Source organism: Drosophila sechellia, chromosome 3L, assembly GCF_004382195.2.
Source record: "Drosophila sechellia strain sech25 chromosome 3L, ASM438219v1, whole genome shotgun sequence".
NCBI classification, from domain to species: Eukaryota; Metazoa; Arthropoda; class Insecta; order Diptera; family Drosophilidae; genus Drosophila; species Drosophila sechellia.
Window position 1 is genome coordinate 19,424,844 of NC_045951.1, and position 24,016 is coordinate 19,448,859.

Here is a 24,016-nt window from a genome sequence, read left to right on the forward strand (position 1 = left end):
TCTGGTATAACCAACTCCATTTCTCTCCCCCAGACGACGGAAAACACGGCCAAGATTTTGATGACCGCCGGCTACGAGTGCGAGTGCCGAGGCCTGACTTATGTGAAGGGCAAGGGCAATCTAGTCACCTACTTTGTAAAGACACCTTTCGATGGGAAGTTGTAGATCACCGATCGTCACCCAGTTGCTGTTGATACTATTTAATCTATTTAATGTCCAAAAGTCACTTAGAAGCATCTTCTTATTTATTCTTTGAGCTTATCATTTAGTTGTAATGGATTGCAATCGCAGGCATTTAAGTACGTTGCTCAGCACGCGCACAGTTGAGTATTGTTAGCAACAATTTGTTTTTAGTTAGTTGGTAGTGTTAAATTGTTATTGACTATTTCGTACGATTTGTTAGCTAATCTTATGCGAAGCCATCACTTAAACAGCGAATATTTATATTTATATACGATTCGAATTAAATTATGATAGACAATGAAATGCAAATTCAACAGCCCCGCCAAAATCCAAAAACATATCTACTATCTACTATCTAGTATCTGCTCGTTTTCGTTCTCAAGATATGTTTCCCTCTCCACTGCGAAGAGCATACACTAAATAAATCAGTTCGTTTAAACTAATCGATTTGATCAAACGACACTAGTTAAATTCTGTAGGGAGAATCAATTAAAGCTCTATATATTTTTTTACTCGGATGTTTTTTACTACTACTAAACTATTCACTACATCATCTTTTGATATATTTATGTACATAACTAAGTAAGAGAAAGCCACCAAAGCGCACTACTCTATAAGATACATCTTGTGTACCTATCGCATCCCAACAAACCAACCAACCACTCGATACAATACCTCCGATGAAAACTCACCTGCTTAGATGCGATACCATCAACCGAACTCTCAAGATTCGAAACTGATTTCGAAGTACCTGCGCTGGAATAAATGAACGAGATGTTTGTTGGCACACCAAACACGCTGCAGTAGATTCATTGAACAATATTTGATATTATCGGACAATTTAATTGATTTTGATTAAATGATAAATAAAGGAAATCAATAAAATATTATTATGTATTCAAAAATGCCGTGTTTTCTCTTCGACGATTAACGCATATGACAGGATCTTGAAATATATATAATATAAACATTAGCATGGCATGGAAATTACAACTCGACTGGCAGTAATTTTCAGAGGAATCACTTCTTATGATACCATGGTGTTGAATGACTTAAAATCCGATCTTGAGCGCCTATCGTGTTGTAATTGAATGGGTGGCGGAGTTTGTTTATATGGTCGTCTGCTGTGAAGGAATTTGTAAAGTGCTTCGGCGGCTCGGATTGCAAACAAATCTTGTAAGCAAAGCGTAGACAGTCTTCAGTGCTGGGTCAGCAGTGTTTCGTCTCTGGCAGCCCTCGTTAGAATTGGATCGAAAGGAGCTGGCTCAGCATTCTCGGGATCGCGAGTAGCCCCATGGCCATGGCTGCACTCGTATGTATACACACGACGCATGCGGAGACCTCGGGACTCCGCCGAGATCCCTACTCCAATGTGTGGCTTCATTGCTTCAGTTGCTGTCGCGATCTTCCAAGTGACTGAACTCCTCGCGAGAATATATGCATCTATATTTTTTTTGAAGTTTCAATAATAAATGTTAAATAAGTTGTGCTTATGAAACGCCTGGAAAGTTATAATCGTATTCCTAATTAATCGCGAATAAACGCAAGTTCATTTACGCATGGATTTTTAAACCGTCTAAACAGTAAAACATATAAACAATTGACATAGGTCGTGAAATTGTTGTGCAAGTCAATCTGTTTTTCATGAGCAGATCCACATTAACGAAGGAATCAGCATACATTTCAAGAATTTGTGAAAAACACGTTTATTTTGAAAGATTGTGAGTGGAATTTGAGCTTAAGACTTGAAGATTGGCACACCGCATGTGCCTTAAGCTTTTGAGCACACAAAAATACATGTTTTTCTCAGTTTAAATACAAAATGTGTATTCGTATAACAAAATTGTACTAACTAAATGGTCTTAGGGCTACGCTTATTCCTTAGATATGATCAAGTCTGGCTTACTAAACATTTATCAACTAAGGATTAGGATAAAATCAGGTTTTAAAGTAAATAATTCTTAAAATGTGCCAAGTGCATGGGAGATTCGTGTACCTCATATTCGAGTTTCCAGCTTTTTTAACCTAATTTTAATATGTTAACTAAAATAGAGAGAGTTTTAAGTGCACCCTACCAATTGAGAGCTAAAACAATTAGGGAAAAACAAAAGGTGTAACAAATCACAGAGCAAACTGCAAATGAAATGAGGAATCTAGCGATGCCGTGGTCACGTCTCTAGAAGTGCGGCAGGCAGACCTTGCCGGCAAAGAGCTCCGACACGACGGTGATCCACAAGGCCAGGACGAACATGATGTAGGAGATGCCAATCTTGAATGTGTTGGGCAGCTGGTAGGCCTGACCGCCGATCTCCTCTACATGGAATCCCAGCGGGAAGACTACGGCCGCCATGCAGAAGAGCACCATGGCCGTGAATCCCACCCAGCGCGCGTACGGAATCACATTCCGGTTGCAGGAGGACGACGCCAGCAGAATGACGGTGGTGGTCACGCAGATGCAGCCCACAAAGATGCAGATCAGTGCAATCAGCCACTCCGGCTGCAGTTCGGGGGTATAGCACACCTGCGGTCGGTTATATAGCGTCATGCAGGTCCACATCAGTCCCAATCGGATGTCACCTGCAAATATCGAGAGATTTACGATTCATCTAGAATCACTTCCTTGTTTGCCATGTTTACCCGTTCCGGACTCCGTGATGATCCAATCCGGCAGCGCCAGACTCACAATCGCAAAGACATCGGCTGCCATGAAAAGCGTGGCACTAATTGTCGTTAGTTTATCCATTCTGATGCGAAATTTAGATATAATTTTATCCGCTTATTTATGTTTGCTTTTCTACTGCGCGCAATGCACTAAAAAATGCCAAACGGCGATAGCTCTGTATATACTAATCGAATGAACTAGTAATTGGAACTAGTAGTAAAACTAGTTCACAGCTACGCGCGTACATTTGAATTAGCATTTCAAAACATTTTCTTGATTTGATGCTGCAATTAATCTACCTTAAGATGTTCAATAAAATTGCAAGTAAATTGAAAAGTTCAGATGCTCATCAGTAATACTTAATGACTCATATTTCCTATTGACTTTGCTAATTAGATGAGTAAAATTGCCATAAAGCAATTAAATACGTTGCAATTTTAAAAATTCTGTTATCCTTATTACATTTTTAAGTGTTGGCTAATTAAAATGAGGGCTTTAAAAAGTATTGAAAAAGTATTATGCAATTCATCCAATTTAGACAGCAAAAATACAGCACAAATTTTAATTTTGTAAAAGATCAGCTAAACCGTGAGAAAGATTGAACAGGAAGAATAAGTTCGCCAAGAAGATCGTAAGTACTCACTAAACTAATACAAAGCCCTGGCAAAAAGTGCATAGAACATTATTAGCCAAGAATTTATCCGTTTGCCATGCACTGGCATTAGAAACTGGCTGACTCGTGTGGAAAAATAGAGTTAACATTCCAATTATAATTGAGGGAATTGAATGTGGCCACGTCACATTCACCTGGCCGCCGCTGACGTGTCCTTAGTGTACTCAGTTCGTCCAGGTTGACCCAGGTTATGCCGGCCAGCGCCACAAACGGGGTGGGTTCCGTTTAGCTGGACAGGTGGATGGGTTGATAGGCGGCCAGTGGCCATATCTGCCCAGTGAAATCTATTGGGCAAGCCGGCGGTGTATGCCCCATAATTGCCGCTCGGGAGCTTGTGGGTCTGGCATTTTTTTATCGCCCGCGGGCCATGTAATTGTCGTATTATTATTAGCAAATTTCATTTGCATTCATTCACATTTCGGATGTGCAACGCAACATTCGCACGGTTGGGCTATCCTCCGGCATTGAATTGGATTCGATTGGATTGGATTTCGTCGCGACATCAAGGAGCCCCAAGCACGAAACTCGATATCAGCTCGAAATCCTGCGGAGGAGGGTCAGCCACAAATGGGGATTTATTTGTTTGTTGATTAGCTCGGTTCCTGTTTACAAATGGATCTAAATTATGATGGGCTGTGGTATCGGGGAATTTGATTCACTTTCAAACACATGAAAGTGAAAGAGTAAGCGAGCACGGAAAGAAATTTTCTGGTCTTACGTTTCATATTAAGTTTTATAAAATTTTTATACAATTTAATAATCATTTTTGTACAATACACAATATTTGTATTTTTTTTTTGGTTTATTTTAACTGCGCTAAACTTTTTTGTTTAACCATTCTGCCCACCCCATGCCTACTAATGTTACTCCTCCATTTTCTATTTACAGTGAACAAGTTTTGTCGAAAGTCAATTAAAGCCACCAACTCCGCGCCATCGGAAAGTCCAAAGCAGCCATCCTAAACCGCAGGCAAACAATAACTACGCTTTTGTATACAATTTTCAATTATATTAAAGGAAAGGGAAAGGTGCTTGCTGGCAGTTCTCAGCACGACATGGTCGTGTCCGAATCAGAATCCGAGTTGCTGTCCGAGTCCGAGCCTCAACCTATGAGTGAGCGCCAGGCTATCGACGGGTAAGGTTACTAACTAAACTTTCATCTACTACTATCACTAATATACTTAATTAATATACAGAAATCCAGAAAACCTACTCAGTACTCGTGCTGATGAAGAGGAAACTGAAAGCGAAGTTAATAATCCAGAAGATACCAACAAAGAAGAAGTCGTTAGTTCGGATAACGCAGAACCCAAGGATCTAAAGCATAAGCACGAAGATTTTAACAGTCCAGCAAAGGACGATACAAGCCGACCTCTTGTCCTCGAACAAAGGCACTCGCTATCCCTGTAAGCCCCATCGAATATGGTCTATAAGTATTAGTTTTAATGGTAATTTTTTTAATTTCAGTGCTGAAACAAAGAAGCGCAGAGAGATTGCTTTCTCCAACAAACTACTTTTCATACCCAAAGAACTCGCGCGCAGCGAACTTCAGCAGCGCACAAGGACACTGACTAAATACGCCAAGAATCGGGAGTACCATCTCCGAATGCTGAAATTTCCGGTGGGTTCGGGTCGTCCTCGCTACGTGGCTAAGAAAATGAAGGAGGCATGTTATCCGAGATCCAAAGAAGCCGACATTGATTCCGAAACTATGGACATTAAGCAGGAAGAAAGCATTGATGAGCCACCCGAAGTGTCCCAAAGTCCTAGGGAGTTACCCCTTAGCATGCCCGATCTGGAAACAGAAACTGGGGAGCAGAGTCAACTATGCGATAATGATGAAATGAACATTATGCTGTACGATTTTGTGAAGAAGGAAGTCGAGTCTGACTCGGAATCGGAAAAGATAAGCCGCAAAATCCTGCAGAGCCAGCGTGAAAGTGTGATAAGAACTAGCACCTCCAAACGCCAGCACTATCCCTACTTTTCCTGGCACAATCCAGATTCGAAAGGGGAGCCGGAAACGATAGTGAAGGAGGAATTGGACGAGGAGGTGGACGAGGAAATGGAAGAGGAGCAGGTGGTGAAGGAGGAGGAGGAGGAGGAGGAGGAGGAGGAGGTGGAAGAGGAGGAGGAGGAGGAGGAGGAGGAGGAGGAAGAGGAAGAGGAGGAGGAGGAGGAGGAGGAGGAGGAGGAGGAAGAGGAGGAGGAGGAAGTGCCACATACCCAGGAATTAGTGAGTCCTGAACAGGTTGAACCATCACCAGAAGAGGAGCTTGAGTCACCTGAGCCACCACAGGCCATCGGCTTCTTTAACTCTTCCACACAGAACCAGTTAATCCACGAGGCTGCTGAAGTTCCTGTGCAAGACCTGGCTCCCGTAAGATCGGAATCCCCTGAAGATTTCGGACAAACGGCACTGCGTCAGCAGTTAATTCACCACATTGTGCAACCGAATGTGTGCAACGAGGATGCGTATCACCCATCCATCACTTGCAACAATAACGCCGCCGATCGAATGAATCAAAATCTCGGGCCACATCCGACTATTGAGGCTTCTGTCGCCCACGAGGCATCCTTCCAATGGAATCCCCAAAACGCGGATAACTACACCAATCAAAATCAGCTATTCCACAAGCAGCAGCTGCACATCCAGAATCAACCTGCATACCTGCAACATCAATTCAAGCTGCCAGCCAGTCAGCAGCAACACGAAGCGATTTTCCAGCAACAGCAGCAAGCAGGCAAGGAAAATCTGCAGCAGTTGAGAGTCTTGTATCAGCGGATCAAGAACCGTCAGAGGAATCAACTGCATCACCTGAGCAAGTCCATGAAGAAGGTCTTGGATGAGCGTCTGATCTGCGAGCGACAGCATGCGGAGGAGAAGCGAATGTTCCAGCTCAAAATGGAGCAGTTCAAGAAAGTGGAGGAGAAGCTCAAGCTGGACAGGGAGCAACTGCAGCGCCAACTTAGATCCGATATGAAAACTCTCGAGCTGAGGATGGCTGACCAGCAGCGCCAGCTGGAGGAGAAGTCTCTGGCCTGGTCCTGGCACCAGCAGCAGCAACTCCAACAGGGGCAACTGCAACAGCAGCAGCAGCAGCAGCATTTGCAGCGGCAACATTTGCTGATACAACAGCAACCAGGAGCACAACCGCCGCAGCAGCAGCAGCAGCAACAGCACTTTGTGCATCAAGATGCCCATATGAGCCCGGAGACCTACATAATGCAGCAACAGGCCTTCCTGTACGATCCATCCTACATATACTCAACTGCCTACCAGGAATCAGTGGCGTATCAACAGCGCATCCAAGCCTACCATGAGCAGCAGAACTACCAAGCACCCGAGTCGCATACCACGGCAGTTGAGCTGCCGCGAAGATTTCTCCTTCCGCCACCTCCATTTTGCCAATCCAGCAGCAGGACCTGCACCGAGGTTAGTCCCTCTGTCCAGAAAGTTAGGCGTTGTCGCACAAGGATTTCCGAGCTGGCATCGGATCCGTATTCTCGCCAAATGAGGACTCCCTTGCCGCCAGCCTCGCTGATCTTGCCCGGCCACCGGAATCCGCAATCCCAACCCCTCGAGCCCAGAAACGACCACTTCGGAATAACCCCGGTCATGTCCAACTACGTGGCTAGCTTTATGAACATGCAGTCTGATCGATAATTACTTTTAATAATAATTCTGTGTTTAACGAATATTACTTGTGATATAAGTACCAGCTGCTCTAGAAACTGTGAAAGAATTCATTTTATGTAACACTAAGCTTTTTTTTGTGTATCATAAAATATTTATAAATAGGTTTTAAATATTACAAGCTAATAAACGAAAAAAAAACACCCTTAAAAGTTCCTATCTCCTCATTTTACAAGAATAAATATTCTCATTATTGAAGGTGTAACTTTTAAATATTTGTTAATTTCAATTAAGAAATAGGAGCAGAAATTTTATTACACTTTCTTCTTTTACAGTGTAGGAGTGCGTATTCTTCTGCAGTTCTTTCCCTTCCCTAGCGACCATCTCTTGGAGGAGCTCGCACCAAGCCGGGATGCCAGAAGCAGTTGGAGCAGTTGCAGCGCGGACAGTGCCAGCAGTTTCCGCACTTCATGCACACATTTCCGGTCGCATGTTGGGGGGGCGAGGAGTAGGGGGAAGGACCTGGTACGGATGCGCCACTGTCCCAGAGATCCTTGTTCCGGAGACACGAACGACTGCGCTTCGGGCTGGCCGAACGAGCTCTGGGCAGCCCGGCGGCGGAGGCAGATGTGGCTGGTGGGGATGGAGACAAGGATGGTGGTTGTGGTGGTGCAGCTGGAGGAGCACAAGGAGCTGCCGGCGGACACTGAGGCCCTCTCTTCGCCGAACTGGCATCTGGCTGATCTAGAAACCTAACCGTGGGCGCATACAGCTGGAAGGCCAGAGGCTGTGGCATCTGCAGCTCACAACAGGACCTCTCCCGTTCCTTGCGCAATTCGGACAGCAGGCGGTTGAAGGACAGGTCGTACTGCACCAATTGCTGCAGCGGCAGCTGCGAGTCCTGTGCGGGATTCGTCAGCAGCTGCTGATGCGGCAAGTGCTGCGGTTGGGCCATCGGCACCAGATTCCACGATGGCGGCACTGGAATCAGGCTGCACAAGTAAACGGGCTGATTTACGCCACCATGGGTACTGGGTGGTGCCAGGCAAAAGATCTGCGGCATCGCTGGGGCTCCTTGAGCCAACGATGATTCCTGTTGATAGCATCTTGATGGCTTGGGCTGCGAATCGCATCCAGTGCAGGGTCCTCCGGCTGAACAACACTGGCCATGAAAGCTGCAAGGAGAGGCCTGGATGGGATTGGGCATCGCAGTTGGATATGGATTGGCACTAGGACTGGCACTTGGAGCGGTTGTACCTGGCTGGCCAAACCTATCCAAGCCACCATTGAACTGGGTACAGCTCGAGCAGATCATGTGATTCTTGTACTCATCCAAATTGAAAGAATTCGGAAGTGGCACATTGCAGTCAATGCTGGAGAGGAAGGGATTAGGAATGAAATTACTTTCCAAGGAAATTCATAAATAAATTACCTCAAACCCTCTGGACACTCGGTGACCAGGCACATGCCCAGTCGCGGTGGCTCCACCTCGGTCTTGGAGGACACATCGTTGGTCGACAGTGGAGCATAGGACATGGTGAACTGATGCTGTGAGTTTCCCTGCGACTGTAGGCCACCGCCGTTTCCATTGGCGATCAGCTTGCCCGACGAGGTTGCATTGCATCCGTGCTCACAGCTCTCCGTGCAGAACATCTTCAACTCTTCACCACCCGGCGAGGCCAACTCCCGGATATGACAATTTTGTGTACATGTTAAAGCACAAAAGGTGTAGAAATGTTTGACATCATAAAGCTGAGACATACTGATTGATACCAAACTTGCGGCTCTACTATATAAGATTATAATTATATTAAGAAATAAATATTGTTTCCAGTTTTTAGATGATTTTCTCTTGTTAATATTAATATGGTTCTAAAATCTTTTACACCACGAACGTTTTGGTTACTACTAACATAGTAATGGAAAACCAGTTTAGATGATCATTTCAAAGTTGACAGCACATTTATCACCTAAAATACTTTTAGATATGCGTTAGGAAACATAAACCCACACCACCCGGAAAACACATCAAAATTAAGGAAAATGGAGGCCCCAGGCGAGAATGAATCATCAGGGCAATCGGCCAAATCAAATGACAAAGCGGTGGCCAAATGCAGTTTCATGATTACCGTGGGCACTGATGGTCTCATCGAAATTAGCTCAGTTAATCATGATTGCAAGAATCCCCAAAGCGGAGCAGACAGTAGTAACTCCACATCGACGAATGGCACTAAAGAAACCAAGAAAGAGTGCATAGCTGTGCTCAAAGGGGATTCAAATGACATCGATGATGATTCAACTGAAAAGCTGGAGAAGAGCAAGAATGCCAAGTCCATAGAGGAGATCAAGAAAACCGAGACTTTGCCGCCTTTCGTTAAGATCTGCAACAAAGATCTGGCGAATAGACCTTCGTTCGTGGTTCTCGAGGACGCTTTGGCTAGGAATCGGATTCAACAGGACATGGAACAGTCGAAGGAGGACCAAACCTCCAAGTGTCAGGCGCAGCAGACCTCGCTTTCCTACGCCATTTCTAATGCAGGATCCCAGACTGATAAAGCCTTTCCGCAGTATCCAACCACCAGCAATAGCAACCAGAAAGGTAATGATATCATTACTCCTGTTTTTAGATTGCTTCTATGTCTGTGTTCCTCCCCAGGTGATACTGTACCAGCCGCTCGCAAGTTATCCCTGCAAACTGCAGCACAGGTCCGCCAAAAACTTTCAAATTTAAGTCGGGAGCAACAGCAACAACAGCGACATCCGTCACTGAATGAGCAGCATCAACAGCACATGTCCTTGCTCCAACATCAGAACCTGCAGCAGCAGCAGCAGCATATGCAGCATATGCAGCATCATTTGACGCTGCAGCAACATCCGAACATTCGAGTTCATCCGACCAACAACTCGCCATATGTGACCATCAGTTTTATGCCCATGAACCAGCCGGGGGCGGCAACATCGGGTTCTTCTGTCATGTATCCTGGCCAGCAGTTCCTGTGCGCCACGCCGAGCAGCTGCTCCTGCTGCACGTGCAGCAATTGCTATCCGTCGAGGACGAGTCAAGTCTGTCCAATGGAGATGGGCAATCAGTATCAATGTCCAGCCAACGGAAGCAACTGCTGCATGCTGAAGCCGGAGAGCTTTGCAAACGGCTGCTACAATGGTGGCACATCCTGCTGTCCTGTGTCGAGCATGGAATCACATCCTTCCATGGGATTAGGTAGTCAGATCAGTCAGCACGTGATGCACCCAGTTCTCGGAACCTCCACTTGTGCGCTCCAGCAGCAGACGAATATTCCGATTTCCGGAGGATTTTATCCCTGTTGCTCGTGCCAATCGTTGTGCAACCAGTGTTCCCAGTGCAGGGTGCACCCCCATCCTTGTTGCCACTGCCTGGGACCCTTCAACAACCAACAGGTGTTCCAATCGCAGCAGCGGCAGCAGCAACAAGCCCAAAGAGTCTGCTGCCCCTTGAAACCAAGCCAGCGACGCAGCAACTTCTACCCATCCAAGGAAAAGTCACTGAAGTCCAGCGAAAGATCCCACAATCATGATGGAATGAAGCCCATATTTAACAAGAAGGCCCAGGTCCAGGAGACACCCCAGGATGCCAAGGACAACCAAAATGATCAAGCAACCAGCAAAAGGGCGAAATTACGCCGATCCATGGGAGGAGCATCATTTGTGCGGACCAATCCCAGCCCAACCTCCTTGTGTGTCGCTCGGATTGGCAGGACTTGCTTGGTCCTGAGACCCACCAGCAACGCCCTCGTGCCACGCCTCCTGACCAAGCGAATCAGTCGCTACACCTCCGTGATAGCCTGGCCAACAAAGAGTGTGAAGCCCAAACTACAAAATCAAACCACCATTCAAGAGCAATGAACATACACTTTCTTTCTATAACTCCGTTTTGGTTTCACTACTTAAGAGGTACTTGGCTAGAGTCAGATCGTGGCTAGAGTCAATTTCCAGACTATCCTTGGCATCGATTTCCACAACGGAGCACCTATTGTTCTGCAGTAGCCCATTGTCCACCAGTTTTCTCCTCGAGAAGTAAAACATTCCGGTTTCCACAATATCACCCTGCCAATCCTGGCGTCTTGGCCTGGCACTCAAGTCAAATTCCGCTGGCATCAATTCCCCATCGACCATCTTCCATCGCAGGTAATGTGATCTGAAATAGATGGATTCTTAATAACATACATCTTACTTTGAGCACCTCCTGTACCTCTTAGCGGCAAAAACGCAGTCATGGGACTCGAACTTTCGAACAGCCTCTTGAATATACTTGGTTTTCAGGAACACGGATGTGCATTGGAATAGTGCAAAGTCCTGAATACTCCTGTGAACATCTAGGAACTCCGAAATGGCATGAAGTGATGGGGTATCATCTCTGGCGAATTTCTCCGGCCGTCGATGTATTGTGGCACCATCTAAAGTGCTTGAGAGCTTGCAAGATGGATTCACCATGATAATATTTAATGCTCACACTTTTGCGCCTCGATGGCAATTCGTTTGTCATCTGTGGAAACCCAAATGTGTCGAAAGCAAGTCGAATTTTTGATGGTCATAATTGTGCGGGCCAAAAGCGATGAGCCACCAACTTCAGCCAGGTTTTTCAGCTTGATGCCTTTGCTGCCTCCCCTGGCCAAAATTAATGCATGAATATCGTTGCTCAGACTGAAATAAAACTCAATAATTAAAAGCACTCATGAATCTCTACATTTCACTCACCAATTTTCCGTACACCCGGTTTCGAAAAGAAAAACTAGTAAAATAAGAAAAGTCGCCGGTTTCAGTTTTATCATGGTGCCGTGCTTCTAGTTGAAGTCCAAATAAAAATAAAAAGAAAAATCGTGACTCCCATATAAGATATATTTATTAGGGTGAGCCAGTAAGTATAAATTAACTACATAAAATATTAAAAATCAGAGATGTTTAAAGTAGTTTTCATGATCACTATATATTATTTTTGTATATTTTGAGTTCTCCTGTGCTTTTTTAATAATTTAATGAAATTTAGCTTGGGATTGGTTCACTCTAAAATGTACTTGTACTAATTCAAACGCACACAATAGCCTAATTTAGCCTATTGTGTGTTATTAGGGGTTGCATTTGTGATTTATGCAAATAGACACGTTATGGGGACTTTGGACTACTCTGATTTCCATTACTCGTTCATGGAGGGCAGTACTCACTCACCTTTCACCAAAGTGGGTTTCAAATTTACGTTCATCTTGGATCGATTGATTGTTTTAAATTATAATAAAAATTAAATTTCCCAATTGCTTTGCTTTGAAGTTAAGTTTTTACAAGGTTTTTAAGTCCCCATGGCTTAAGTACTCTTTAAGAACTAGAATAAGAAAAACATCAATGTTTATTAAGTTTTATTTATTGCACAGTTTTTATTTTAAGCTTTACAATATAAATAAGTTTGTTTTATTTACTCACTTTGCTAAAAATGAAGCAAATAACCTTAAAAATACCATGTATTGAGAGGTAAGTTGTGTTAATATATATGAATAAGTACATATGGCAATATATTAACAGAAATTACGCATGTAGGAAATATACAATATTCGTTTTCTTGAAAGGTCTCCATAAGGCAGATTCAGGATACAGAGTTTTGAGATGCGCAGATATGCAAACGCTTACTGACTGACTACTATACACATACGTATGGATCTCTTGACAACGGGTGGTTACCCTTTATATAACTACGAGTGCTCATCCGTTCGTCCGACGGTTCTATTGGTACATTTAAAGGACACTGGCATACCTTTGGTTGATATATGCCTTCGTGTGGTAATTGTAAGTTCTTATCGAGGCCGCCAGTGTTTGGATTAGTTGTTTGTCCCTCTTTGCCGGTGCATACGAATCAATGTCACTGCCACTGAGGTGGAGAATAAATATTAACAACTATTATATACAGAGACAAGCCGGGTTAGCTACTCCACCTGATATTCCGTGTGCGCAGGACACGTTCCGCCCACGTCTGTGGTCTTGGTATTTCCCGGGCCACTCCAGTTTGTTTTTTGTCGATATAGTCAATTACATCATCGTAATAGTTGGTTCTGTAGTTGTACATGTATTTGTATTGCAGAAACTTCGGCCTGAAAAGTGCAGGTTGCATAAGATACAATACGGTGCAGTGCAGTGGAGCACCAACCTGACCCAGTGGCGGTAGAGCTGCACCGGTTTCCTGTAACCATCGTCTTCTGGCGGAGGCGGCGGTGCTTTGATTTCTTCTACCTCTTCCGGAGCAGCCTCCTCGTTGGCCGGAGTGCCAGCCACGACGCTGTCAGCCTTGTGATCGGATGCCACACTCGGTGCTTTCGAGGGTGGAGCCGGAGTGCCCGCCTGGGTGGATGCCGCCTTCTCCTCCTCGCCGCCGTCGTCGAAACCCCATGGATCTTCTTCGTCTGCCATATTACTGAAAGGGAATTCTTTCAATGTTAATATATCTATCATAGACAGATTCACATTCAATATTCGATCTCTAGGGAACATAAGCCATCATCACACAATTATATCACAATAAGATACTTTACAAATTTCACTGTCTTCTTATTTTTTATAGACGTTGACCTTTTAACGTTGCATAACATTGCAACACAACCCAAATTTCAATTTCGTTTTTAAAAATAACCTTTTTTCGCAGTTGATCAGAAATGTTTGGAATTCAGGACGCCCAAATAGCTGGCGTTCTCAGACCTTTCGAATTCAGGACGATTTAAATGGTTCAATGCATTACAATCTGCATCTAATGAGTTACATCATGTTTCGTTGAATTGTATTTATCTCTTAAGCCACTAATATCACTGTTATCTTTCCAAAGGACTTTTTATCATAGACTTATTTTAGACGTGCAAGGGATCCACATTGATTTTCTAGCAGCTAGAACTAGGACATTGGGTCCAATGAAAAATTAGGGACCGTACCTTTACTATAGTGTTTATACTGATATAAAGGAAAAAAGACTAAATGATCGAACTGATGCTCGAAACAAATGCACTTAGAAAACTTAATCTAAATATATCGAGAAGCAACATCTATATACAAAGGTTGGCATGCGTACTCACACACCAAATTTAATTGGCCGAAACGCTATTAACACCTATGTACTAAATAGTTTCACATTTCAGCATCAGAAGTTCCGGAACAATGGAAAAGTTAGTAAGCAGATTCAAATTTAAGTAGTCAAATAAATGTTTCAAGCTCAATTTGATCTATTTCAACCATTTGCTTATTTATACGCACTTCATTTTAAATAGCTACAAGACTTGTTAACTTTTTCCAGAAAAAGCCTAAAGATAATGAATTTTAGTTGATAAATGTACACATAAATCCACGCAGCATTTACATCTTAACATTGTATTTCAATAAAACACCCTAATTGTTAAATTTGTTCTTTTAACAAAATATTGCATTTAAATAAAACAAAAAGCAATAAAACATAATAAGATGCACGTACATTTTGCTTTCATCATGAATCCAATAAGAATTTTAATTATTTAAAAAGGAACCGTTACTCTATCACGGGAACGACGAAAGTGAAACACTTCCAAAATTTGTTTATATAGGTTATATCTACGAATTAAGTAATACTCTGACCGTATTGGTATTCTTGTTGAAATATATACTTATAATTTTGTTAAAAGCCCCGAAATTAATTTACAACCATTTTATTTTAAGGTGCGTGAAAAAGGTCACCCTAACTTATCGATACATCAAGTGCGAAAACCAGTAGCACACATCGATAAGGCTCGAATATATATCGCCTCGATTTAAGCCACCCCTAAATTTGTTGTATTGATTGTGTTTTGGTCGAATAAGTTTATTGCATTTGCGAAAAGTGGTTTTGTTTAGCCCAGCGGGTAGCAGAAATGTGCCTAAAATCAATGTGTAATTTTCGTTCAGGTAATAACCGCACCCACCTCGCGCGGAGGCGGCGAAAATCCCGTGTGAATCGCGAGCTACATACACACTTTAGCCCATTTTGCGTGCATATACACTGCATGTGCGTACATATGTACATACGCACCTGCGTACATATGCGTATGTACATATGTAAATATCAAAAATAACAATTTAGGGCGAATTTGTGTGGAGAATAAAAATCGAGCAAGCAAATCATTTTCCTAGGACATTGTACGTTGGGGCCAAGTGGACCATGTGACAAAGCCATGCCCACTCGCACACACGCACGCACATATGGACACAAACAACAAACTACTTTATTTAAATCGAGCGGTTCGAGCAGTGCGAGCCGGTTATATTAATGCATTTCATTTCGCATTCGAATTCTCGCTCCAAAAAAATAAAAAAGAAAACAGTGCCAATTTATGTAAGCGAGAACCCGAGGCCCACTGGGAGTTGAACGTGTGTAGCAAGTTGGACCACCCAGCCATCGCCAAAGAAACCCCCGCTCGAACCGCACACACTTGGTTTGGTATACGATGTGGAATATTGGTGTCCAAGTGCCAGCCTTTCGCTGCTGCCCCCCGCACTCCCCCGGCTGGAGTCCACTGGAGCCCCTAACCCGATTTGGTGTGAATATTATATGCAAAATAAAAAGGCCATAACACCGAACGAACTCTGGGGAGGAAGGGCAGGGAAAAAAACTGGAGGCGCGGGTCGTGCCTTCCCCACGTGACACGCAGGCGTATGCGTGTGCCAAAAATTCCATTTATTCGGCGTATGTTCATCGCGAAAGGCGATTTCAAACTGCATTGTCTTCGCACTCGCGTTTCTGGGCCAAAGTATACCAGTCATCTAGTGAAACAGGCGCTGATTGTGACCCACAATCCCAAAATAGCCTTGTTCCCAACATCTTCTCCAAAATACGTGTTCAAAATGAGGTTTTGGGTTTCTCCAGGAAGCGAACTAATTGCTTCCAGATTGACCATGACCTTAGCCATTTTCAAAACTCTACTACCTTCCGTTTGGCACGAATTTGGCTCATGGCACAGCTTTAAGTTGAATTTTTTCGTAGCTGCTATTTAGAAATTTTAAATTGAGGGTTCAAAGATGCGATATTTCATCGTTGTTTCATTTATTGTAGTTTCCTTCTATCTTTTCGAATTAACAATTAAGTTTAGTTGATAAATTCATAAATATTTTTTGCTAAAATCAGATGACGAATTTGTAGTAATCAGATCTTTTGATATTTTCAGCATATTAGCCTCAGGAGGTAAATAATGCTTTGACTAGGTCGACGGAAATTAAACTCATGTAAGTACACATAAAAAGTACAATTAAATAAATAGCAATAATATTTGTGCCTAGCTTAATTATAACCTAAAATGCATGACTAACCCAATACTTAAGCAGCCAATTAAACAAATATGACTTGTAATAAATATCTTCCAAATGTGTGTGTAAACCTTTAAAGTAATCAATCATACTAATTGATCATGTTTAATACCCATTCGGATTTTCTAAAACGAAGAATATAATATACCCTTGCAGATGATTTCATTTTTATTTGGTAAAAACGACTAACTCCACTTATTGATGGAGCACATATTTTTCTACTACCTTTTGGCGCAAAATATAAAAAATATTTAAACAAACGGAACCAAGTCTATTTTAATTTATCGTCTATATCGCTCTCCAAATCGAAGTAATTGTTTCGTCGCTGCGCGAAACTAAAACATTGTTCATCGTTTGCACTTTCCATTGATCTTTGCTATCTCCAGAATGGCATTCCGCTTTTTCTGATGTGATCGCAGTTTGTGTGACGGTTCGTTTTGGCGGTGAGGTAACCGCTCTTCGTGGGAATCGACTGATTCAGCCTTTTAATTTGCAGCTCTGCATCGCTTTTTGTACATTTTCTAAACAATAATACTCCATAACACTTAAGGGTGACTTAAAAATGTTACATTTTGCCTGAAATCTTTTAGAGTTCTTGTATACGTAACTCAAAATAATGAGCGAACAGCTAGCAATAAGCTACTTTGCAATAAACTGAAACTGGCTTTTACACCGAGAAATAACCTTTGGGAGAACTTGTGTGACGCTCATTAATGTTCATTATGTTTCTTACCCAAATTATTTTACCCTTTAGCACATAGCATTTTCAAATATAAATAACGTGATTGTAGGTAAACGTGGCAACCCTGTTCCCCTTTCAAAAAAGTCCTACCGTGTACAGAAAATATGGTTAACCAATAATCGTCATGTATAGAGACAATTTCCGCGCATGCGCCTCAACCATTTGATTAGTCCTTCGGTACACATCAGGTTTGAAATATACAAGTTAATAGTCAAGTACATTTTTGCTTATTATTATAAAGAAAAATTTATAAATGAGTCGCTCGTTCAATTTAAATTTCAATTTGTTCGTGCCACAATTCATACATATCGTTAACGTAATGCTATACAAGCACAATTATTGATTTGGAGTTTTTCTGTCCAGAAATAAACATTAAGTCAAATGTACTGGCCAGGCAAAGCAATTTAAACAAAGAAAAACACTAAATAGAAACCAATTAGCTCCTAAAAAGTTAAAAACAGTGAAAACATGGGGTGCTTAAGTAGTAAAGACCGTTTAACCAAAGAGGACATGGAGTTCTTAAAAACGCATACGAGATATGACGAAGCCACAATTAAAGAGTGGTATAAGGGATTTAAGGTGAGTACAAATATTACCACACCAGCGCAAAAGTCTCAAATTATGTCCGTTCGTCCTCCCTTTTCTATATAGCAAGATTGCCCCAACGGCCGATTGACGCCTGCTAAGTTTGTCGATATGTATAAAATGTTCTTTCCATCCGGAAATGCGGAAGAGTTTTGTGACCATGTTTTTCGTACATTCGATATGGACAAAAATGGATATATTGACTTTAAGGTAATTCTCTCTAATTACACCTTTTCTCTCGACACTATATTTGGTTCACTTTGGACATGGCAAGCTGCGGTCGCCACGAAAACTATAATTTAGTTTTACTTAATGTTGGTATTCCAATCATAGCGTAGGTCCTTCAATTGGGACTGTTGATTCTAGAGACTTTCATATCTTTACAAAAAAAAAAAAAAAAAAAAAAAAGAAACAACCATTTGTATATATTCCGTCAATTGGGATGATCGCATGTATATCGTCGATGTGATGAGAATGCAGATTGTGTTATTATTGTATAGCTATGCCAATTGTGGGCCCCTCGCGCATGGTACTTTAAATAATAAATAAACTAAAATAATTGATGCATCCACATGTGTTGTGACGACAATTCCCCATATAGGCATCTTTCCTGATTTGCATACTTGAATTTTACAACAAGCACCTTATTGCTTTTGCAGGAATTTTTACTCGCAATAGATGTAACTTCAAGCGGAACACCGGAGGAGAAGCTAAAGTGGGCCTTTCGAATGTACGATGTCGATGGCAATGGTGTTATAGACATACAAGAAATGACCAAAATTGTTCAGGTAGGAACTGAGAAGTGTGACTAGTCACTAGGGTATTCAGCGAATGATTGATTGATTTAGTAATGCAATTACTGCAATTAACGTATTTTGGTCTTCTCAGGCAATTTATGACATGCTAGGAGCGTGCTCATCTAATCGTCCAGCTGATTCAGCAGAAGAAAGAGCAAAAAATATTTTTGCAAAAATGGACGAAAATAACGATGGTCAATTAACCCAAGATGAGTTCTTGAAAGGATGCTTGCAGGATGAGGAGTTGTCAAAAATGTTGGCACCATAAACAATTATATCCTACAATATGTGTGTATTTGATGAAATCAGTAATGAAATGTATAAATACTTAATTTATATTTCTTATACTAAAATTAAACTACTATAAAACTATGCAATCATTAAACTATTTTCAGTGTGTCACTCAAATTAATACATTAAAATTTTTCACCAGATCTAAAAACATGAATCGTTTAATGATTTTAATTATCGTATTTGCATTGTTCACTTATTTTAAGAGGTTTTTTTAGCTTCGTCTCGACGGCCTAAAAAAAATATTTAACGTGTATTACAAACTGTCTGCAACCGATGATTGGACGCTATTCGAAACGGCAAGGAAATTTGAAAATTTACTGGATAAATTTTCCATATATGATAAAGTAAAGTGCTGTTTTACGGGAAAATTGGGTATAATATTGTGTATTATATACTCTTATATTTTTAAAAATCAATTTTACACTACTTAGCCATCTTTTCATACTAGAAGCCTGTTAAATTCTATTCTATTCTTTGGGGACTTAGCTTATCTACAAAGTAGAAAAGTAAAGTTTTTTTAGATAATACTACAATTTTGTAACTGGGAATATATCTTCACTGGTAATGCGTGATTGTATGGTTGCGTGCTTCTTACCATTTGACGAACAAGTCCAAGTATTGATTACATACATGGAATATTTCGTAGCAAAGCATTTATATTTTGATATAAATGTCCAAAGGTTTACACTGCAAGATGGTCTTACAACTGTACATTAAGAATCTGTCTGCAAGGGTATTTAAACTTCGGTACCCGATGAACACTTTTCCCCAATCGTCAAATATATAGATGTTAATTTTATATATTATATTGCCATTCAAGATAACTGTATAATGAAATTGTTCTGCAACAATGGGAAAGCAAAATAGTAAACTAAAACCAGAAGTTTTGGAGGATCTCAAGCAAAACACAGAGTTCACAGGTAAGTGAATATTTAACATTTAGTGGTTGTTATTTCCAAACACTTTTATTGTTTATATTTATCTAGACGCTGAGATTCAAGAATGGTATAAAGGCTTTCTTAAGGACTGCCCCAGTGGGCACTTATCAGTAGAAGAGTTTAAGAAGATTTATGGGAACTTTTTCCCATATGGTGACGCCAGCAAGGTAAGAGCTCTGACCTTACCCTGGTTTTTGAATGTACACCTTAAATGCGATTCCATTATCAGTTTGCAGAGCATGTCTTCCGGACATTCGACGCCAACGGCGATGGCACTATAGACTTTAGAGAGTTCTTGTGTGCACTAAGTGTCACATCGCGGGGCAAACTCGAGCAGAAACTCAAATGGGCATTCTCAATGTACGATCTTGATGGGAACGGATACATATCGCGGCAGGAAATGCTGGAAATTGTTACAGTACGTTAATGGTTCTCGAAGATCAAATCAAAAATATAAATCTAATCACTTACTATATTTTTCTTTGTTTAGGCAATATATAAAATGGTCGGCTCGGTGATGAAAATGCCAGAGGACGAGAGTACTCCTGAGAAACGAACCGACAAGATTTTTCGTCAAATGGATCGAAACAAGGATGGGAAATTAAGCTTGGAAGAGTTCATAGAAGGAGCCAAAAGTGATCCATCAATAGTACGATTATTACAGTGTGATCCACAGTCTCATTAACTTAATTACTATTGAAAAGCAAGCAATAATCATTTAAACGTGTATAGAGTAATTGCGAATTAAATTGTTTTGTTTCAGTATGGCCATTATGTATATTTCTTTCTAATAATAAACAATTCTTATAATATTTAATTATAATATTAAACAATATCTATTATGACCGTTCCAAAACACCCACGTTGAGGTTTTAAAATTTTCATAATAAAATGATCATAAACAAAGCGTTTCTGTCACACAATTTATGGAAAACCATATGGAGTAAGTACTATCCCATGTGAGAACATAAAACGTATTTTGTATTTAATTATACAAAGCTAACTAGCAGAGTAGAGGAATCATGGGGCATACTTTCCAATGAAGAGGGGAAAAAACACTCAACACTAAAATTTTATCGCAGCATTATAACCAGTTCTATATATCAATATACAATCTAATATCTGCATTTCGATTAGATTACCCTATCTTCTTTATCTAAAGAAGCTAATATATTTGGTTGGGTCTATCATAAATTTATTATGGGTGCTTTATCATATACATATGGTGTCCCAACCTCGAACAGAAATCAATAAACAAACGCCATGGCTAACAGAGGGATAATATAAATTCACTTTATTATTCATTTCGGTAACATATGGTTTATATTGCACGCATTGCAATTTTCAGAGCACAATCATTAAATCATTTTCGTATCTTTTTCTTCTTAAATAGCTTGAAGAACCTTGCGGAAGCGATCGAGGACGATGTTGGCATGGTATTCCTTGAATATCAAAGCTGGGCGGAATCTAATGGAAATTTCCCCACAGCCACCGGTCTGAATGCCGTGCAACTTGAGTGCGCCGATAATTTGATCTCGCACCTTGGTGTTGGTGCAGTTGATTGCCAAGAAGGTTCCACGACCGCGGGTGGAGTTCAAGATATGCGGGAATTCCTTCTCCAGGCTCAGCAAACCGTTCTTCAGAACCTTGCCGGCCACGTCGACATTGGCCAGGAGCTTCTCCTCCTGGATGACCTTCACGACTTCCTCGAGCAGGAGGACCTTGCCCGGATCTCCCATCCAGGTGTTGAAGATCCTGTACGGCTCATTCGGAATGAAGTCGTCGTTGTGGAAGTAGCCACCCAACTGCAGCTTCTTGCTAAAGGTCACCACATCGGGGGGACTCTCCAACTCGAAGTGCTCGTGGGCCCAGAATTTTCCAGTGCTACCTCCACCGGTTTGGACCTCATCGATCAGAAGTGCGATGCCGTTCTTCTTGCAAATAGCCTGGAGGCTCCTGAAAAACTCGGGCGATGCCTCGTTGTCGCCACCTTCGCTCTGAATCGGTTCAACCACGATTCCGGCAACCGGATTCTTGCTGGCGAACTGCTGAATGAGATCCTGCACTTCACTAAGGCACTTTTCATCCTCCTTCTTGTTGTGCGCCACGTTTTCGTCCAGGGGATAGCGGTACTCGGGAAACGAGGCAATGGGCCAGTCGAAGGATGGAACGTCCAGCTTATGGATGTACTTCGAATGTGTGGTGGACAGGACTCCCAATGTTCGCCCATGGAAGGCTCCCTTGAATGAGAGAATACTGAGTTTCGGGGCTCCTGGGGGAATGTTAATCATGCAGGAGTTCTTCTCCTGCTCGGTAAGAGGTGCATTGCCACGAAGTTTGTTCTGGTACCTAAAGACGAAATATTACCACGTTACAGCATTCCAACAGGTATCAACTTAAATACTTAAAAAGGCTGTAGAATGACTAAAACTAGAGACTTTAGTACACACCATATGAAGATGCTCTTGTAGGCATTTTCATTTGAGCACGATCCACACATCATGGTTGTGATTTTATTGAGTCCTTTCGGAGCTATGTTCAAGAGAACCGAGTGCAGTTTTTCCGGCCATTCCTTGCCAGGGAAGACACCAAGTGCAGGTCGGTTAATCAAAGCTGGGAATAGCCAAGGATATAATCGCATTATTCAGCATGGGAGTTATGTGGCTTAGATATTGTTTTGTGTTCTTCAACTACATATGATGATATAACTTCTTACTTTTGAGGTTTTGCTCATTGTGGAAGACCTTGTAGAGCCTCGGGTGATTGTAACCCAATGGAACTGAGGAAATCTGGGTGTAGACATCCAGTAGAATGTTGCCATCCACGTCGTAGATGTAGTTTCCGATGGACTTCTCGTAGTCAGCGAAGAATTGGATCGTTCCGGTGGCCTATAAAAAAGCAATTCGTTTTGATTAATAATGAATAGTTGAAAAATAAGACTCCAGGGGGCTATCTCTAAGTGGGCATATGGTCTGATGTGAGAACGAAAAGTGCAATAAATATATAATTGTGCTTGTGCCGAAAGTATAACCCCCACAACCCAGATAAGACGGAAGAAACTCACCTGAACAGAATCCAGTTGCTTCTTTAGCTCAATCGATTTGGGGCCAGGTATCGATTTGGTTTTCACCACAGGCTCCTTGGGCTCAACGTTGGTGGAGTACCTCTTGGTACTCAGCCTATAAAGACCTATAAGGATACCCAGTCAGTTCCAGATTCGCTGGAGCCTTAAGGATTTTCATTAGCTTACACTGCTTGGTCAACGTATTTAGCCACAAGCTCCGCATGGTTCCGTCGATTTGAGTGCTCCGGGGTTAAGTGAAGGAATTGCTCAATAGGAGGGCTCTCTGCTGGCCACTAATACTTAGTTAATAAAGAAAACGTATATTTACAGAATACAAATATAGAGGCTTTTATGTATGCGGGCATATACACCTATCCATATTCTTAAGCACAACCACACTCTCCCAGTTTGGATTTTATCAATTTAACTTTGGGAATCATCATGGTTCTGCGTCAGTTACATATTCTGGAGTGAAAGTAAACGAAAATGGGAAAAAACCAACCCATATTTTGCTTTGCGGGGCTCCGTGGTCTCTACTGAAATGAATATTATATATCATAGTATTATCATTTTCTATATATATTTTCTTTTTCCGCATTAAGCATATCTTATTTTTCAAAACCAAATTTAAACCTATTTTAACGGACAATAGGCTTTGACCAAATTCTCAGCATGCATCACGCCATAATAAAAATCTTCTCTGGAGTTATCAATAAAAAGTGGTAAATTTAAAATTAAAAGAAACTGAATTAAGACGTCAGCTGTTTCACACAACGGAAGACATATATGCGAGCAGTTTTTTATTTTAGTAATTACAGAATAAAAGTAAAATAAATAAAAAAGAAAATTAAAATCATTAGTTTTGGAGACTTTGACACTATCTTTGATTTTAAGTGAATAATGCAAATTAAATAAATATAATACAAGAAGTTTGATTACGATTATTTCTTAGCGTTTTAACACTTGATCCCACAGTATTTCTGAATAAACTAAAAATATACATTTAAATTTCTTACTTAAAATTAAATAAATATACCTTAGCAAAATTTAAAAAAGAAAACAGTGTTCCAATCAACCGTTTCAAATTAGTGCGAAACAAGTGAAAAACATGAAACAACAGTAGTTGG

The 24,016-nt window shown here is 41.4% G+C and overlaps 10 protein-coding genes across 14 annotated transcripts in view; 5 read left to right on the forward strand and 5 right to left on the reverse strand.

The window, feature by feature from the left end:
- LOC6619425 (adenylate cyclase type 2) overlaps positions 1–1,073 on the forward strand; it is a 38,752-nt gene extending 37,679 nt beyond the window's left edge. For both annotated transcript variants that reach the window (XM_032717675.1, XM_002043604.2), the window contains one exon: positions 34–1,073. In XM_032717675.1, coding sequence (XP_032573566.1) covers positions 34–165 — 132 coding nt within the window. In that variant the 3' untranslated portion in view covers positions 166–1,073. The remainder of the gene's footprint in view (positions 1–33) is intronic.
- A 916-nt stretch (positions 1,074–1,989) lies between these two features.
- Positions 1,990–2,996, reverse strand: LOC6619428 (uncharacterized protein C16orf52 homolog A). Its single transcript, XM_002043607.2, has 2 exons — positions 2,821–2,996; positions 1,990–2,760 (listed from the first exon to the last, which is right to left on the reverse strand). Exons 1-2 carry the CDS (start codon positions 2,924–2,926, stop codon positions 2,360–2,362), a joined length of 507 nt encoding a protein of 168 aa, XP_002043643.1. The 5' UTR covers positions 2,927–2,996; the 3' UTR covers positions 1,990–2,359.
- Positions 2,997–3,090: 94 nt separating this feature from the next.
- On the forward strand, positions 3,091–7,376 carry LOC6619429 (transcription factor SPT20 homolog). The gene is made up of 4 exons (XM_002043608.2): positions 3,091–4,652; positions 4,714–4,923; positions 4,985–5,600; positions 5,721–7,376. Exons 1-4 carry the CDS (start codon positions 4,573–4,575, stop codon positions 7,182–7,184), a joined length of 2,370 nt encoding a protein of 789 aa, XP_002043644.2. The 5' UTR covers positions 3,091–4,572; the 3' UTR covers positions 7,185–7,376.
- Positions 7,377–7,448: 72 nt separating this feature from the next.
- LOC6619431 (proline-rich protein 36) lies at positions 7,449–8,905 on the reverse strand. The gene is made up of 2 exons (XM_002043610.2): positions 8,587–8,905; positions 7,449–8,527 (listed from the first exon to the last, which is right to left on the reverse strand). Exons 1-2 carry the CDS (start codon positions 8,805–8,807, stop codon positions 7,528–7,530), a joined length of 1,221 nt encoding a protein of 406 aa, XP_002043646.1. The 5' UTR covers positions 8,808–8,905; the 3' UTR covers positions 7,449–7,527.
- A 199-nt stretch (positions 8,906–9,104) lies between these two features.
- On the forward strand, positions 9,105–11,057 carry LOC6619432. The gene is made up of 2 exons (XM_002043611.2): positions 9,105–9,753; positions 9,811–11,057. Exons 1-2 carry the CDS (start codon positions 9,198–9,200, stop codon positions 11,034–11,036), a joined length of 1,782 nt encoding a protein of 593 aa, XP_002043647.1. The 5' UTR covers positions 9,105–9,197; the 3' UTR covers positions 11,037–11,057.
- LOC6619433 (N-acylneuraminate cytidylyltransferase A) lies at positions 11,023–11,974 on the reverse strand. Its single transcript, XM_002043612.2, has 4 exons — positions 11,889–11,974; positions 11,644–11,834; positions 11,383–11,587; positions 11,023–11,328 (listed from the first exon to the last, which is right to left on the reverse strand). Exons 1-4 carry the CDS (start codon positions 11,960–11,962, stop codon positions 11,052–11,054), a joined length of 747 nt encoding a protein of 248 aa, XP_002043648.2. The 5' UTR covers positions 11,963–11,974; the 3' UTR covers positions 11,023–11,051.
- A 560-nt stretch (positions 11,975–12,534) lies between these two features.
- Positions 12,535–14,178, reverse strand: LOC6619434 (flightin). 2 transcript variants are annotated; one of them, XM_032717640.1, is made up of 4 exons: positions 14,096–14,178; positions 13,324–13,587; positions 13,112–13,267; positions 12,535–13,047 (listed from the first exon to the last, which is right to left on the reverse strand). In XM_032717640.1, exons 2-4 carry the CDS (start codon positions 13,581–13,583, stop codon positions 12,915–12,917), a joined length of 549 nt encoding a protein of 182 aa, XP_032573531.1. In that variant the 5' UTR covers positions 13,584–13,587; positions 14,096–14,178; the 3' UTR covers positions 12,535–12,914. The 2 variants fall into 2 exon arrangements, with proteins under 2 accessions (XP_032573531.1, XP_002043649.2); XM_002043613.2 differs by lacking the exon at positions 14,096–14,178 and having other exon boundaries at positions 13,324–13,729.
- An 861-nt stretch (positions 14,179–15,039) lies between these two features.
- On the forward strand, positions 15,040–18,978 carry LOC6619435 (neuronal calcium sensor 2). Of its 3 annotated transcripts, none has more exons than XM_032717641.1 (6): positions 15,041–15,074; positions 16,331–16,388; positions 17,224–17,790; positions 17,863–18,006; positions 18,456–18,584; positions 18,685–18,978. In XM_032717641.1, the coding sequence occupies exons 3-6, from the start codon at positions 17,680–17,682 to the stop codon at positions 18,859–18,861; spliced, it is 561 nt and encodes a 186-aa protein (XP_032573532.1). In that variant the 5' UTR covers positions 15,041–15,074; positions 16,331–16,388; positions 17,224–17,679; the 3' UTR covers positions 18,862–18,978. The 3 variants fall into 3 exon arrangements, with proteins under 3 accessions (XP_032573533.1, XP_032573532.1, XP_002043650.1); XM_002043614.2 differs by having other exon boundaries at positions 15,047–15,074; positions 17,575–17,790; XM_032717642.1 differs by lacking the exons at positions 17,224–17,790; positions 17,863–18,006 and having other exon boundaries at positions 15,040–15,074.
- LOC6619436 (neurocalcin homolog) lies at positions 15,040–20,642 on the forward strand. The gene is made up of 6 exons (XM_002043615.2): positions 15,040–15,074; positions 16,331–16,388; positions 19,708–19,807; positions 19,874–19,992; positions 20,055–20,243; positions 20,316–20,642. The coding sequence occupies exons 3-6, from the start codon at positions 19,738–19,740 to the stop codon at positions 20,508–20,510; spliced, it is 573 nt and encodes a 190-aa protein (XP_002043651.1). The 5' UTR covers positions 15,040–15,074; positions 16,331–16,388; positions 19,708–19,737; the 3' UTR covers positions 20,511–20,642.
- Positions 20,643–21,093: 451 nt separating this feature from the next.
- On the reverse strand, positions 21,094–23,224 carry LOC6619437 (4-aminobutyrate aminotransferase, mitochondrial). Its single transcript, XM_002043616.2, has 5 exons — positions 23,076–23,224; positions 22,890–23,014; positions 22,542–22,713; positions 22,276–22,438; positions 21,094–22,174 (listed from the first exon to the last, which is right to left on the reverse strand). Exons 1-5 carry the CDS (start codon positions 23,110–23,112, stop codon positions 21,211–21,213), a joined length of 1,461 nt encoding a protein of 486 aa, XP_002043652.1. The 5' UTR covers positions 23,113–23,224; the 3' UTR covers positions 21,094–21,210.
- Between the last annotated feature and the right edge of the window lie 792 nt (positions 23,225–24,016).

Bases quoted from the DNA above. Each gene is read 5' to 3' on its own strand.
- LOC6619434 (XM_002043613.2), bottom strand. From the start codon at position 13,664: ATGTTCCCTAGAGATCGAATATTGAATGTGAATCTGTCTATGATAGAT. The intron at 13,268-13,323 runs GTTGGTGCTCCA...TGCACTTTTCAG, and splicing joins CTCTACCGCCACTGGGTCAG to GCCGAAGTTTCTGCAATACA. The intron at 13,048-13,111 runs GTGGAGTAGCTA...TCTCCACCTCAG, and splicing joins CTGCGCACACGGAATATCAG to TGGCAGTGACATTGATTCGT.
- LOC6619432 (XM_002043611.2), top strand. From the start codon at position 9,198: ATGGAGGCCCCAGGCGAGAATGAATCATCAGGGCAATCGGCCAAATCA. The intron at 9,754-9,810 runs GTAATGATATCA...GTTCCTCCCCAG, and splicing joins CAGCAATAGCAACCAGAAAG to GTGATACTGTACCAGCCGCT.
- LOC6619437 (XM_002043616.2), bottom strand. From the start codon at position 23,112: ATGCGGAGCTTGTGGCTAAATACGTTGACCAAGCAGT. The intron at 22,714-22,889 runs GTGAGTTTCTTC...GCTTTTTTATAG, and splicing joins AGCAACTGGATTCTGTTCAG to GCCACCGGAACGATCCAATT. The intron at 22,439-22,541 runs GTAAGAAGTTAT...GGCTATTCCCAG, and splicing joins CAATGAGCAAAACCTCAAAA to CTTTGATTAACCGACCTGCA.
- LOC6619436 (XM_002043615.2), top strand. From the start codon at position 19,738: ATGGGAAAGCAAAATAGTAAACTAAAACCAGAAGTTTTGGAGGATCTC. The intron at 19,808-19,873 runs GTAAGTGAATAT...ATATTTATCTAG, and splicing joins GCAAAACACAGAGTTCACAG to ACGCTGAGATTCAAGAATGG. The intron at 19,993-20,054 runs GTAAGAGCTCTG...TTCCATTATCAG, and splicing joins CATATGGTGACGCCAGCAAG to TTTGCAGAGCATGTCTTCCG.
- LOC6619431 (XM_002043610.2), bottom strand. From the start codon at position 8,807: ATGTTCTGCACGGAGAGCTGTGAGCACGGATGCAATGCAACCTCGTCG. The intron at 8,528-8,586 runs GTAATTTATTTA...CTTCCTCTCCAG, and splicing joins GAGTGTCCAGAGGGTTTGAG to CATTGACTGCAATGTGCCAC.
- LOC6619433 (XM_002043612.2), bottom strand. From the start codon at position 11,962: ATGATAAAACTGAAACCGGCGACTTTTCTTATTTTACTAGTTTTTCTT. The intron at 11,835-11,888 runs GTGAGTGAAATG...GTTTTATTTCAG, and splicing joins ACCGGGTGTACGGAAAATTG to TCTGAGCAACGATATTCATG. The intron at 11,329-11,382 runs GTACAGGAGGTG...CATCTATTTCAG, and splicing joins TGCGTTTTTGCCGCTAAGAG to ATCACATTACCTGCGATGGA.
- LOC6619429 (XM_002043608.2), top strand. From the start codon at position 4,573: ATGGTCGTGTCCGAATCAGAATCCGAGTTGCTGTCCGAGTCCGAGCCT. The intron at 4,653-4,713 runs GTAAGGTTACTA...ATTAATATACAG, and splicing joins GAGCGCCAGGCTATCGACGG to AAATCCAGAAAACCTACTCA. The intron at 5,601-5,720 runs GTGAAGGAGGAG...GAGGAGGAAGAG, and splicing joins AAATGGAAGAGGAGCAGGTG to GAGGAGGAGGAAGTGCCACA.
- LOC6619428 (XM_002043607.2), bottom strand. From the start codon at position 2,926: ATGGATAAACTAACGACAATTAGTGCCACGCTTTTCATGGCAGCCGAT. The intron at 2,761-2,820 runs GTAAACATGGCA...CGATATTTGCAG, and splicing joins CATCACGGAGTCCGGAACGG to GTGACATCCGATTGGGACTG.
- LOC6619435 (XM_032717641.1), top strand. From the start codon at position 17,680: ATGGGGTGCTTAAGTAGTAAAGACCGTTTAACCAAAGAGGACATGGAG. The intron at 17,791-17,862 runs GTGAGTACAAAT...TTTTCTATATAG, and splicing joins AGTGGTATAAGGGATTTAAG to CAAGATTGCCCCAACGGCCG. The intron at 18,007-18,455 runs GTAATTCTCTCT...TTGCTTTTGCAG, and splicing joins ATGGATATATTGACTTTAAG to GAATTTTTACTCGCAATAGA.